Here is a 15,650-nt window from a genome sequence, read left to right on the forward strand (position 1 = left end):
CTAAGATGGTGGCGAGAGGGTTGTGGGCGGTTGGACCGTGAGGGGTATCGACTCCAACAAATGGTGGGACCAAACGCAGCCGAGTCCGAGGGGGGAACCGATCCCGGGGCATCAGCCGGCCCTGGGTGTGCTGTCGCCATCGTGACGCCGCTGCCCGATGCAGACAAGGAGGTGAAAAAGCTGCAGGATTTGGTCAAAAAGCTGGAACTGCAGAATGAGCAGCTCCGGTGTCGAAGCGGCCGCGGAGGGAGGGGGAAGGGGCTCGGCGGGGATGGGTTACCACCACCGGCTAACGGAGCCCTGAGCGAGTGTGCGGGCGACATCCCGGGTGTGGAGCTGAGCCCCAGCCACCCGCTCCTGACCGACTGTGAGGTGCTGTTGAGCAGTTGGAAAGCGGAGATACCGGGCAGCGTCTTCTCGGGTGTCACTCGGTGCTGCTCCGAGCAGGAGATTGAAGAGCAGCTGCCGCCGCCTGCTTACCTGGAGGAGGATGTCCTGGAGCTGGAGCCGGACCTTGGCACCGTGGAGGAGGACAGCTGGTAAGTGCTGTCGGTACATGGCTGTACTAGCCAGTCTGTAGCTCGCACTACTCTCCCGACGTTTTAAACTGTCTCATAAATTTCATGTTGTCAAATTCAGGAAAGTTGCTGTTCGACTGATGCAGCATCTACCCCCCTCCACCCCGATCTGTTTTAGGACATTAACTGTCAAAGTGCATTCCTTCGGCAACAGAATTGCGGTAATCAAATATTTGGAGTTGCCTTGATTCATTTGACTTCAAACTTCCCACATTATTTTCCCGTTAAGTAGGTAAAAGATAATTTGTTCCCTCGTTGTTCTTAATGTTTTAATCCGGTTGTAGATTTTGACGTTTAATAAAAAAGCGTAAATTGGCCTTTATAAGGCAAATATATTTTAATTCTGAAATATTGGCGGGAAGGTTATTATGCTAATCTTGGCGGCGGTGTAATATATGATAGTAATTTTAAATTCATGAATTGTGTTTAAGTATAACATTATGGAAGAAGTTTGCTAAATAAGTTCTAATTCATTAGGCAGTCGATCATCAGAAAGATTAGTTCCAAAAGGCCCCTTCCAAGGAAGGCAAGTTTCTTTTCCCTTCCCTATGTTTAAACTTGGGATGCAGCTACTTGCTAAAATGTTGGTGTAATCTGTTAATTTGATTTGAGTAAAGGGGTTTAGAACTAAAATTGAAATTAAGATTAGACTAACGGGCAGTAAATTGCTGCTGGGGTACAACAACTTGCATTTAAAGCATTAACACGGTAACACCAGAAGGTACCTCTCAGGGTGGGATCAGACAGATACTAAAAAGTGCCCAAAAACATGGTTTAGGAGAATATCTTGTGGGGAGAGAGAGAGATGTGAAGTGTATTGGGAAGGGATTTCTATAACTTGGAATGTAGACAGTTGAAGGCACAGTCACAAATTGAGTATTGAAGGAAATTGGGGTGTGTGAGAGGCAATAGTTAAAACATGTGCAGTTCTCAGGGTTGTTGGAACTTCTCTAAATGCTTCAGACCATGAAGTTCTTTTGAAGTGTAGTGACCGTTGTGAAGGGAGCTATGGCAACCAATTTGTGCAGAAGTTCCATAAACAGCTGTACAATAAATGATCCGAATTGTTTTTCGGTGGAAGTTGATCGATCAATATTGAACAGGATACTGGGTTGAACTCCCTTGCTCTTTAAAATGACCTGAGAGGGCTGATTGGTCTTGTTCACAAATGAGCGAGCATTCTAGAGGGAGGTGTGATGTAGGGTGGTGATTGTTGGTTTGCTAGAAGTTCAAGATGGCATTGGTGGCTTGGGTGAGCTGGCAGTCCAAGGTGGCAGTGTGGGTTGGGTGAGTGGGTTAAGGCAGTTGGTGAAGTTGTCCCACAGGCATGTTGGGTAAAAATGGTGAGAAGAGAGGATAGGGCAGTTGAGGTTGGCGCTTGTGAAAGAGCGTGATGAGTGTCTTGGTAGTTACGGCCTGCCTGCTTTTCTTGCTAGAGATTCCTTTTGTAAGTGGGATTGTCCTACAGTTGGCTGCTCTGTTATTCAAACACGATTGTGCAGACTATAATTATTGTACAGAACTGTAGTGTTTTTCTGAGGGTGAAGTGGTGATGAGAGGAATTGGGAGGAGGTAAAAGATAGGAAAAACAATCAAGTGCTTTTCAATAGAAAATATGACAATTTACTGGAAGAGATAATCCACCAAATGTAGATGTCAAAGGTGAGCTGCTAATAAAGTGCAATTAGGATCTCCTAATTATTAGCTTAGCTCAGATATGACATTTGTCCAATTCAGAAGATTGGGAATTCGAGCCTTACTCCAGGCCATGAGCATGAAATCTAGGTGATGCTTCATACAATACCGAAGAAGTAATAGCTTGGACCTTCCAATGGCAGCAGCAGTGAATGTTAAGACGTTTGCTGCTGTTGTGTGTTGGGATCCGGAGGAAGTCTGCTGACCTGTACACGTTCAATATTTACCTGGGAAGTTTCAAATTCCGAAGGGCAGAATTGCACTGTCTGGGCCCCTATGAGAATGTCTCTAATGCTGATCTTGGTGTCAGAGAATTGGGCTTGATACCTGGAATTTACTCAGAAATTTAACACAGGATACTCCTGCTTAATCACAGACGTAGAACTTGGGTTGACAATGATTACCATTCCTGATTTTTGTTGTTGGTAGGAGGGTTGGGCATTATCTGGAGAGGGGCAGGGAGCTAGGGAGTTGAGCATTATCAGAATGGTTGCAGGATTGAACACTCTCTCTGGGGTGGGGTGCAGAATGGTCAGCATTGTCTTGTAGGAGATAAGCACTGGGAGTGCAGAGTTGGTGGGGGGTGTAGCTGGTACCTAAGAAAGACCCCTCAAGGGGTATGACAATAAAGGGTGTCTGGCTTTGTTGCAATTGTGTTTCACCACTCGAACTCCTACCTCATGCTGGATTCAGGTTGGAGTCAGGGCAGGTCTGAAAGCGCCATCATAAAAATGTGCACTCCCGTTCCACCACTGACTGCAAAATCTGGGCCAGTATGTTGGGTGTCTGTGTTGTAGCTAAGATGTAAAATTGAAGCCATGTATGCTTGTTTAAATAGCATGTAAAATAGTTTGGCACTTATTTTCAAAAGCACAGAAATCTCCCAGTATCTTGTTCAACATTTGTCCAATTCCAAAGAGACATATTAGACTGTTATGGTACGGCAGGTGGCATTTGCCAGGCTGACCAAATCCACAAGGGAAACTTGGTCACACTATCGCAACAATTTTGCAATTTGTATTTATTACTAGAAGGCTTGTGCACTGAAGCCAGAAGTAATGAGTCCATTACCACCTTTAGAGGTTTTAAAGATTAAATTAAACCATTTATTAACAAAAGAACAACAAATTTAAACACACCAGATTACATTTACACAGTTATAACAGTTCCCAAAATTTCTACTTAATCAGGCTCCCAACGACACACCACCTTTAAGGCAACGGTCCTAGTAGTCCAGCAATATTACCACAAGCACCCACTGGACAATGGAATTTCATAGACTTAAAACACAACTTTGGTCACAGGAACAGCAAACCTCTGCAGGGTGGCTAGAGGTTTTTACCCCAAGTGTGTTTCACACAGTCACCTTTCAAGATCTATCTCAGCCACACACACACACACAGCCTTCTGTCCTTGTTTAAATATATTTTATCTGTTTTGATTTGCAAATCCCATTGCTTCCATTTGTCTTCCCAGAATATAAAAAAATCTTTCATCATTATGGCCAGCACTTTTGGGAAAAATCAATGTAATGACCTTGCCTTTTTTATCTTGCCAGTTGTAAACATATTCCATGCCCCTTTTGAAAATTAAACACCTTTCTCACTTATCTAAAAATGCAAATCTCATTCACACCATCTCTGCTAGGACCTCAACCTAATTTACTCGTCTCCATTTCAAATGCCTGCTTTACACCTAACTCCTTTGCTACTTTAAACCTTGCAGTCTAGTAGCCTCTAGTTTAATTAAATTAGCACCACACAAACACACACACAACCACTACCCCACCCCCCATTTACATACTCACACACACAGCCAAACATAAGCCTACTTTAAAGTATCCCACAGTAATATTAGGAAAAATATGTAGTTCCTTGACAGAACTCAAAATGTTAACTTTGTTTTTCCCTCCATGGTGCTGCCAGACCTGCTATGTTTTCCCAGTACTTTCTGTTTTTATTTCAACATTTATCCTTCTGCTTTAGTTGTGTTGGCATCTCAGACTAATATTCGTATTCCACCAATATTTACATGGGTAGTGCTAGCTAAACCAGACATGACCTGCTGAAACTAGACCTGATAATGAAAACTTAAATGGAGATAAGCTAAAGATGGGTCTTGAAGATTTCAAGTGATGGGGCTGTTACTATTTCCTTTGGTAGCTTATTCCATTGTGGATTAAGCTTGGAAGAAAGTTTGTTGATACACTGACTTGGAAGTGGGTGGTCTTTGTAGTTTTGTATTGATGACTACCTTCTGTTTTGTCATTGCTAGAGGGCATCAGGTACTTGATGTGTCAATTTCCACCAGTTTGTTCCATATCATTTAGAACATGGTCAGTCTATTTTTCTCCTTCCTTTGCTCTCGTAATTCCTATTCCACATTTTTGATCAACGACGTGACACTGGTGTGTTTCTCTTACTTTGTGCAGCACCACTTTGGATCGCTTCAATCTTATTTATATCTCTCAACACATAAGGATAAAAGCAAAATACTGCAGATGCTAGAAATCTGAAACAAAAACAAAAATTGCTGGAAAAACTCAGGTCTGACAGCATCTGTGGAGAGAAAGACAGAGTTAATGTTTTGAGTCCAGATGACTCTTCTTCAGAACTCCCATAAGGATCATATAAGGATCCCATACACAGCTTGCATACTCTGGAATTGGATGAATAGCCCCTCCAAAGCATGTTATTATCTTGTCATTTTATCACCTAGTTGTTAATTGGACATATTGTGTACAAGTTGGTGACTGAATTTACTTTCTTAAAAAAAAACTGGTGTCTATTCATCAAAAGGAACTCTTTAGCTGTGAAGTACTTTGCAATTTTCGGGGGTATTTGAAGTATGTTAAAGTTTGTTTTCTTTCGTGATATTATACATGGCTGCAATATTGGCCTGCATTTTGTGATTAGCGGCGAAGGAGCACTCGTGGTTCGCTACTCTGACAGCTGCCCACAGTTTATCCATGGGGTTTTGAACATAGACTTGCTTTCATTGGGCAGCATCCTCCACAGGATCTGTGGCAAATGAGAAGGGCAGGAAACAATGATGCTCTTTAACCAATCAAATTGAAGAATCCTCAATGAATTGGACAAAATCCAAAACATGAAATGTAAAGCAACAAATACAAGTTAGATTTAAATCATGCTCAGAGAGCAAAATAAATATTGAGAAAGAAAGATGGGATTGAGAGAGAGAGAAGACAGAAAAAGCAGAAAAAAATTGAAAATCTAATTAGTGTGGAAGGTTTTAAAAGAATGAGACTCCACACTTGTAAAATGAAATTTTCAGGGCCGGAAATGTTCAGCAGTATTTATGACTGATCATGCTATTAAAAATTCACTTAAACATGTATGTGCCAACCCTAACCTTTTTTCTGCTGTAACTAGTGGGTAAGTACCACGATGTCATGCCTTTACGTTAATTTCATTGCAGAGTCTATTGGTAAACTACTATTATTCTCTATCCAATGGAGGTGAAGAATAACTTGGATTTTGGTGTTTAACTGTTCTCATATACTTGAAGTTCCTGTCTAATTTACTCCATTATAACAGTGAGCATTGATGACCCCACTGCTGTTTTAACTCATAGGGTTAAACCACTATTAACTAGTCTCAATGCGCTTCAAACCCTAATGTAATGTAGGTCGTTAGACTACATATGTTCTAATCTCCTTGAAACACACTTTTTCCAAAGAACTTTGGCAAGAATTCAGGATAGGTTCCTCGATTTATAGTTCTGGAATGTAGACTAACCATCTATTGTAGATTTAGACAATGAGCATTGTCTCTTAACATATTCCTGTTGACATTGCACTGTTACAAACAAAGTCATTTGGCAAACTTTAAAAGCTTAAAGCATTTTGAAATTTTCCACAACCTACTGGTGTCAGAAATTGAAAAGTCACTGATATTTTTAGTTAATCTACAAAGCACCAGGTCTTAAATTGCCAATTGTGCAGTCAAAAAAGGTTAAGATGGATCAATATTAGTGAGATAAACTATATTGGTAGAGACATCAGGATATTGGGGTTTAAGATAAATTCGATGATTATTCTTGTACGTTCCTGCTGCCCACACTTAATGCAAGTTGTTCTGAAGTTTTCCCTCTGGGGAAGAAGCTTTCATTATCTGCTTTTTTTAAAAAAGGTTGTATGTTTCACCAAAGAAGACAGTGGCAACAGACACCGATCAGAAGACACAAAACCCTCTGAAATGGTGCAGACAGGTGCTTGATCATCCTAGCCCAGAGACTGAAGCTGCCTGCCGCAGTCTCATTTGTAGACTTGATCAAGGTAAGTTGTATGTGCAATCTAGATTAATCATGCGTTGAAAGTGACGTACACAGAAGTATTTTATCTTTTAACAATCCATTTAACAAATGGTAGAAAGTTATGTATTTCTAGATGGATCTGCAGTTCTTAGAGGAGAAATTGTCATTAAGACTTATGTTTAGTCTCCTGAGTGGCAACAGCTCTGGCTTTATGGTTCCCTGTAATTGGCAGGTTGACAAAATATCAAATGTAGGAGAGTATCTGAATTGTCATTTAGTAAAATCTTAAATGGCAAGTCCTTTTTAAAGATGTTTTTGACTAAACTATTTGTAGATGATAACTTCTTGACTGCTTTATCTTAACCATGAAAAAGTCTGTTCTAGGCTGTCTAATAATTTCTTTTTGCAAGTCAATTTACTTCATCTAGCCATTCTTTCTCACGCATTGAGTCTTTAAAAGGTTCACAGTTAACTTGTACAATTGTTAGTAAAGTTTAGTGACCACAGTGTATATTTAGTGGAAAGGTAACATATCTTCCTCAGTTTTTTTGAGTACATGGAGTCAATTTTAAAACATTCCCACATTAGCATTGTGCCTTGTGCGGTCTCAGGAATGATTCTGCTTGCTTTGAAGTTTCTGATATAAGTCTTTAGCAGATGCAACTTTTTAATGAGTTTACTTCTTTGAGTTCTGTTTAATTTTATGCTAACTAGGATGTAACACTTTTAATTTTTGTACATAAATATCTAATTCCCCATGCTCCTCTACAACTCCTAGTTTCTCCCTATTAAGAAAATAATCTTTAGGTGGTTAGAATTAAATTTTGGAGCAGTTGGGAGCCAACTGTGCACAACCAAATCCTACTTCACAACAAATGAGAAATTGGTAGTATCCTGGTAGAAATCCTGGGATTTCTTGTCTCCACAGGAGCAGATAGCTGGAGAAGGTAGGGGCCTTCAATACAGCACTACTTCAGTACTGCACTGAAGAGTCAGCCTAGTCAATTTCCTGGAGTGGAGCTTGAACCCATCATCATCTGATTTAACAGCAAGAATGCTATTAACTTAGCAAAGTTGACATGAATGTCTTCAGAAACCTTCAGTTACGTTATGAATGCATGAAATTATTCTGGTCTTGGTCTTTTGGGAGTCCTGATGATTCAAAACCAATGCATGAAATAAAGTAATAAATAAATAAGTGCGTTGGCCATGATAAAATTGTCAATGAATTAAAATTATAGATATAATGAAGTGACTACACTTCAAAATGTACCTCATTAACTGTAAAGCACTTTGATTCTGTTCCGTAGGTGGTCATGACATGCACTGTATAAATGCAATCCTGTCTTTCTATTTCTGGGACAAGAATTTTTCTTTACCAATTATCACCAAGCAATTGCATTTCATACCAAGCTAAACAGTAGGGTGGCATATTTGAAAATGACTACCCTCCTTCATTAAGTTTTATGAAGAATGTAAACGCAAGAATTCAATAAAATTCAGTAAAAATCTGTAATGAAAAAGTTTAATGATGACTGTGAAACCATTGTCGATTGTTGTTTAAAAAAAAACCCATCTGGTTCACTAATGTTCTTTAGGGAAGGAAATCTGCTGGCCTTACCTGGTCGGGCCTTCAGGTGACTCCAGACCCACAGCAATGTGGTTGACTCATAAATGCTCTCTGAACAAGGTCATTTAGGGATGGGCAATAAATGCTGGCCCAGCCAGTGATGCCCACATCCATGCATGAATTTTTTTTAAAAAAAGAGACTCAATGTATTTCACTGCTTATCCTCATCCAGTGCTTTTTCACCTCAACAACTTCTATGACTCAGGTGATTTTTCTCCAATTAAACTATCCATTGGGTGATTTCAGATAGATTTTCTAGAAAGAAGGGAGACGGAAGATGGGGAGCTATTGGCATCAGAACAACAACAACATATATTTGTATAGCACTTTTAGCACAATAAAATATTCCAAGGTGCTACACAAAGCATTATAAAACAAAGTATGACACCGAGCCACGTAAGGAAATATTAGGTCAAAGAGGTGGGCCTTGATGGAGGAGAGGGAGGCAGAGGGGTGTATGGATAGTATTCTAGAGCATGAAGCCTGGGCAATTGAAGACATGGCCACAATGGAGGTATTCTAATTGAGAGTACACAAGATGTCAGATTTAAAGGCGTGCGCTTATCTTGGAATGTTTTGGGGTTAGAGGGAATTACACATAGGGAGAGGGCAAGGCTATGGTGGGATTTGAAAGCATGGATGAGAATTTTAAAATTAAGCCATTGTTGACCAGGAGCAAATGTAGATCACCAAGCACAGTCAGGAATGGGAGACCAGCCAGGAATACCATGGAATATTTGAGTCTAGAGCTAATAAAAGCATGCATGAGGGTTTCAGCAGCAGGTGAGATGAGATGGGGGAAAGTTGGGTTTTCAGAATATTGCAGAAACTGAAATGGGCGATCTTGGTGGTGGCACAACTATGAGGTCAGAAGTCAACTCAGGACCAAATGTGACACCCAAGTATTGTGAACAGACTAGTTTAATCTTAGACTATTGCCAGCAAGAGGGATGAAGTCCGTAGCTAGGGAACAGAGTTTGGACCTGGGACTGAAAACATTTGCTTCAGCCTTCCCAATATTTAATTGGAGGAAATTTCTGCTCATCCAGTACTGGATGTCAAATAAGCAGTCTGATTATTTGGCAATAGCAGAGGTGTTGATAAGAGAGAGCTGGATATCATCAGTGTGCATGTGAAAATTAATGCTGTGCCTTCGGATGATGTTGCCAAAGGTAGCATGTAAATAAGAAATAGGAGGGGGTCAAGAGATACCAAAGGTAATGGTGTGGGATCAGGAAGAGAAGCCATTGCAGCTACTAATGAAAATACTAGAATCTGTTAAGCACATGGTAATGGCATTTGGTGTTACGTAAGCTGTTGCACAAGATTAGGGCTCATGAGAGAGAGGGAGTAATATATTAGCATGGATTGAGGATTGGTTAACAGATTAAAAAATAGATTAGAAATTAACAGGTAAATTCCAGGATAGCAAATTAAAACTAACAGAGTGCTGTAGTGTCCAGAGTTGAGCCCACATCCCATGAACAAATATATTGAAATTGTGCCCTGTTCAAATGATTAATATAAATAATGCAAAGCATTGGTCCAATTACTGACCCTTGTGGAGCACCTCTCTATAACTTCATCCATCCTGGAAAAAAAACAACCATTCAACGCTATTGTTTCTTGTCACTTAGTGTCTGTCCTTTTTTATTATATGGGCTTCAACTTTGGCAAATCTATTTGATCCTTTTGGAAGTTCATCAGCCACATTACTCTCCTGAACCTTCCCTGTTATCTCATCAAAAAGCCCAGTCAAGTTAGTTAAGCACATAAGGTTGGTTACCTTATTTGGGCTTCATATTTCTACTATTAAAAGGACCTATAATAAAAGATTTAATATTTGCAATTTCCTTTCGCAGATGTTTCTGATAAGAAGACCTAATCCTGTCTCAAATATTGTGAAGATAATGGATTCTGTGGTTACTGATCTAATTGAATTTGAGTATACAAATGTTCTGTTTGCCTGTAAGATGTGCTGCTTTGACTGAATTTCCATTTTCAGAATTGTGGGCTTGCAATTTTCCATCTGTACTGATCAAAAGAGAAGGCTATGGTGAATTCCAGAGCCATACATAAAGGTTATGATTTGGTTGTAACTAAGTCCTTTTATTGTGGTTGACTGTAATGTGAAAATTGTGTGGGGAGCACTTTGCTTCATTTGAGTTAGATGACAATGTGGGCTTTTTAAACCTTTTTGGGTTGCCTACATTTTGAATATGTTTTGGTCATTAAGAGTCTTGACCATTGCACACTGGAAAAGTATAGGAATGCTGTCTGCAATGTTTTGGTCTGTTTGTGGGCAGAAAATTATGGCATACTGTCTGCAATGTGCACTCAAGGTGTGAATGTCTACTTTTTTTTGAATGAAGCATCTGGCAGGGGGAGATGTCTGATTATTTTAGGCTGAACTTAAACCACTGGTTTAGGAGCCTTAGCATATGTGTCTCTGTTGTAAATGTATCTAAAGAATATTCAAAACAACTGGAAGAGGGCAATTTTGGCCAGGAATGGAAGTATCCAATGCAGAAAATTTGAGCTTTGGATATGCATAGTCTGAGCAAAAGTAAATTACAAAGAAAATTTCAAAACAAAACAATGTGTAGATAATGAAATTTGATTTGGTAATGAACAAAATATATTTTCAAAGTTGTGTGGTACGAGCACCATTTCATGTATTGAAAAGAGTTTAAATGACATGTGCTACTATATCCAGGATGTTGCCATGTGCATTTTTTATTATCTGTAGTGGGGAAAAAATTGTAGTTTGTATTTCAGATAGAAAGCGAATGGACCAGGACCTTTGCTGGGTGACCAGGTCATTAGATTTAGTTACCAAATATGCAATATTTGTGCTAGAATGTACTATCTATAAATATGACTTTCTATCTGATTTTTGTAGCATGTATAGAGTGAAATAAGTAAACCCAAAAGCTGGAAATACATGAAGTATGATATAGAATATATAAAGGAAATATATTTTGTAAGCATCAGGCTACAAATTTTAACGACAGACTTCTCTTCAGATTAAGCTTATCTTTAAATGTTTTTTGCATTGACTTCTTATGCTAACATATAGCACAGATGATAAAGGTGAACCAATAAAGCTGTGGTGACACAGGGTTTCAAAGTACAAACTATCACAGCACCACATTGCTAGTTTTCTGTAGCTCTTGTTTGGTTGAGTGATGGTACAATGTGACTGAATCTTACCTGAAATAATTGTAATGTAGGACTAAATTATGACTTAAGCTCAAATCACTTTACAAAAAGACTGAAATCGGGAAACTGACCATAACTATGACTTCATTATTAAGAATTACTGGTTCTTAGGTGGAAGAGATGCTAGTGAAACCAAGTAATGGCAATCCTGTATGTGAACTGTGCAGATGAGGGCCATATGACACTGACTAGAAAACTGGCTCCTAGTTCTTGGCATTCTTGATGCTATTGCCTTCTGGTTAGTATTTCTGCATGCACTTTTGGGTTATTTTGGGGAAGATTTAACAGGGATCTGTGCCATTGAGGAACAAGTCTCCATTTAATATTCTTCCTGAGAATTGGCATTACATATCCAATGTAATCGGTTCAGATTAAATTCCATATTACCCTCTCTCAAATTACAAGATATTGATGCATCAGGCAGTGATTTTTCCAAACTTCCTGTGGTTTCTTGGACATTGGTCCCTATTATTGCCACAAGTAAAGGGAGGTTTTGTTTGGGTGGAAATGGGTGTTTGCTCTTAATTGGTCAATTAGGGGCACAGCAACACCTACCTCCTTAAAACATATTTTCAGAACATCTAATCAAACATGGAGTACTGTGTTCAATTTTGCTGTCTGCAGGTAAGGGAGTATGCACTTGCCTTGGATGGGATGCAAAAAAGAGTCAAGACTGATTCCTGGAATGAGATTAAGTAGAATGAACCTATACTTATGAGTTTAGAAGAATGAAAAGTTATCTCACTGAAAAAAGATTCTGAGGAGGCTTGACAGGGTATATGCTGAGAGGCTGTCATCCCACTGTTCTTCCTGGCCAGAGAGTCTAGAACTAGGGATCATGGAGTTGATCAATAAGGACTGATGAGAAATTTCTTCACTCAGGGTTGTGAATCTTGGGGATCATCTACTGCAGAGGGCTGTGAATGCTCAAATATTGAAAATACTCAGAATAAGATTGAAAGATCCTGAAATCACACGAATCAACTTTGGCAACAGCCTCATTCCCAAAACTTATTCCAGCCTCTGCTTCTTGTAACTCAGATTGGCTATGAGTGCCAAACTACCTAGTGCATAGACAGCTACTTGAACAACTTCTAAGAAAAGCAAAATACTGCTAGAGATCGAAAATAAAAACAAAGTGTTGGAAATACTCAGGTCAGGCAGCATCTGTTGACGAAGGGACAGAGTTAATGATTCAGGTCGACTACTTTCGATCAGAACACCAGTTAATTGTTAACCCTTGTTTCTGATTCCACAGATGCTGCCTGACCTGGGTATTTCCAACATTTTTTAATTTTGTTTATACTTGAACTCTTTTCTTCACTTTCAGAAACCTTGTGTCCGAAAAAGGCAGCTGTGACCCAAGTAAGTTTATAGTCTGAAATGAAGTTTCCAAATTGTTAGAGCCCCAGCTTGAAGAACTGTTTTCCTGATGAAACAAATGCCTGTATGCATTTTCTTAATTGTGTTTGATTAAGTGAATATTACTTTCGCAGGATAACAATCTTCATTAGCTAAAAACTAGCATTTTGGTTAATCCATAGTATGCTTTTGTTATCCTTTGCCATTAAATTGTGTTTCAGATGGAATGTTGCTAAGAACAAATAGAAATGGAGGGGATATCAATCACCCAGAAAAAGAGAAGAGTACAAAGATATTATTTGAACAAGGCAAAATGAAGTACTGGTTCACTATTTGGGTTCAATATATTGAGAGCAATGGGGGATTTATTTATTTATTTGTGTATTCTACAATAGTTTTGATGGTGGGTAGGGGTTACTGTCATCTAAACGGTATACTTGAAGAAGCTGGCAGGGTATTTTTCTTTCACAAAATTTCTCTTGTACCACTATTTGCAGGAAAGGTTCCCAAGCAATACTGTCAAATTTTGTGAAAATGCCTTGGTATAGCAAAGAGCTAGGTGTGTTTCACATAGTTTTTATATCTACCTTTAATGTTGTATATCCAAGTGTGTGGGGTTATTGTCAATTTTTAAACAAAGCCAGTAATTTCATTTTTGGAAAAAACCTAGCTGGATTTTAAATTGTGCAGTTTCCCATATTGGTTTAAATGGATGGGTGAATTCTATGTTAAAGCTTCAAAGATCAAATTTATTTCACTAATTGTGTGTATGTTTAGAAGACTTGTGTGGCATAATACAACCTGTGAGAGAGCTGACCAGATTAGTGCTCTAGTACAAGAAAAATTAACCACTGAGTAATGCAAAAAAAAAAGTTTTTTGCTTTGGTATGCACCTCCAACGCTCAATTCCTCAACTGCCTGTGTGTTGTCAAACTACTTGTTCAGCATCAGTTTTTGGATGAGTTATAACTTTAGTGTTTGAACCACTGCAAGACTACTTAGGTTGAATTGGAATTACATTAATTTGGTACATAGGCAGCAGAGTGCAATCACCTTTATTTAAAGACAAATAAAGTAGACTGCTCTTTACATAAAGGAAAACTTGCACCTTGCTAAATCTTTCATAAATGTTCTAAAGTGCTTTGAATTACTTTTGTAGCAATGTCTATCAAACAGGTGAATGTGTCATATTCTGGGCTTCTACAATAGCTGCAAGTAGAAATATGACCAATTAATTTATTATTATTGCTGATTTGAAGCAATACTGTTGGCCAGGATGTCAGGAGGACTAGCTGGTCTTCAAATGGTACTAAAGGGTTTTTAATGTCCTCCGGCACAATCAAATAATGCATTGCTTGGACAGAACGCCAACATGTTTCCTTCATGTTGCACTAATGTCAGTTTAGATTATGTACTAAAGTCTTGGAGTGGGATTTGAGCTTGCAGTCTTTTAAGAGTGCTACCATTTCAGCCAATCTGAATTTGCACCAATATAAATGGTTGGCACATTTCCAGTGGTCCATAGGCTATAGCTTCTATAAGTATGTTACTTGGTGTGATGTGATAGATTTTGTTTTGTTGCTTCAGTGTTTCCATTGAGTGATGATCTGGGTGGAGTTAATCCACCTCCTTCTGACAATCAATTCTGACCAGTATCTCTTTAAATTGGAGGTAAGGAGCAACATTAGGTTTTTCATCCAAGCATAGCCTGCCATATCAGCCATGAACTGACTCATTGCAGCATAGAGGCAGTGTGAGTGCCTCCACAGTAACCTAAATGTAGATCTGAATCAGAGCCAGGTTACTTTTTGAAGCACAATGTCAATGCAACCCTCATGCCTGTTGCATTTGTGTCTAACTGTGCATGCATTTCTGATTTTCCATTCTAGCCAACAGATGGAGAAACATCTATTGCACTCCGTTTTCTTCTGCCTGTGCTTATAGCTCCAATACAGATGTCACTTCGTGTAGCAATCTCTTAAACTCTCCTGGTTTCCTCAAAACGTCTACTAAACCAGTACTAACCCATGGCAGTTCAGGTATGGTACACCTGTCCATTAATGACGTGCAAATTTTATAAAGTATTTTAAACTGTTAACAATGCTTTTTTTTAAACTTTGTACAGACTGATGCATGTTCTGTTGGAGCTTCTTCCAGGTTTCATCAGTGTAAGATTTTAAAATAAATGCATGATGGGCATTGCTTTTTGCTTAGCTGCATGGCTCGATGAAAGCACACTCTGTTAGTCCCAAGACATTTGCATATTATATTACTTTCAAAATAGAAAATTATTATTTTCAAAGTTTGCATTATTATATTACTTTGCATATTATATTACTTTCAAAATAGTCTTAAATTAGAAACTAAAGGTGCAGGCTACAACAGCATTGGTTAGAAGTTGGGACTTTAGATGAACTGGGATTCAACTTATTTTGATAACATTGCCAGAGGTACATTAAATGGAATGAATTTGCCAGAATAGCTATGTACAAAGTTATTATTAGTATCAATTTATTGGCCAGTTCCTCCATAAGGAGAATGTTTTTTTTCCTAAATTAAAAATGATTGTCAAAAACCAATGCCTCCTATATATTTGATGCATTTGTTACTATGCCCTTCCAAAACATACCTAAATGTAAATATTGATTTGCAACAGAAAATTGTTTCCTGCTGTTCCCTTCAAACAATGATCGAGCAAGCTAGTTTGGCCTCTGCACTTATAATTTCTTCTTCCAGAAGCTTGTTGATTAGAGGACCTGTGTTACTGCAGAAGTTATTTCCTCATCTTTCCTGAAGGCATTCACTTATGCCAGAGTATGGTCCTATGGCTGTCCCCCAGTGCCTCAGCTGACTATTTGTTTAGTGTGAGCCTAGGTGGTGAATGTCAG

At 38.8% G+C, this 15,650-nt stretch overlaps 1 protein-coding gene across 2 annotated transcripts in view; it reads left to right on the plus strand.

Annotated features, from left to right (window-relative positions):
- zgc:66447 (SLAIN motif-containing protein-like) overlaps positions 1–15,650 on the plus strand; it is a 32,562-nt gene continuing 16,912 nt past the window's right edge. Inside the window, exons 1-3 of one of the 2 annotated variants that reach the window (XM_041196351.1) lie at positions 1–539; positions 6,425–6,570; positions 14,652–14,801. In XM_041196351.1, the coding sequence (XP_041052285.1) occupies positions 61–539; positions 6,425–6,570; positions 14,652–14,801 (775 nt within the window). In that variant the 5' untranslated portion in view covers positions 1–60. The remainder of the gene's footprint in view (positions 540–6,424; positions 6,571–14,651; positions 14,802–15,650) is intronic. The other variant, XM_041196352.1, reaches the window with a different exon arrangement.

This window comes from Carcharodon carcharias, chromosome 9 (assembly GCF_017639515.1).
Source record: "Carcharodon carcharias isolate sCarCar2 chromosome 9, sCarCar2.pri, whole genome shotgun sequence".
NCBI classification, from domain to species: Eukaryota; Metazoa; Chordata; class Chondrichthyes; order Lamniformes; family Lamnidae; genus Carcharodon; species Carcharodon carcharias.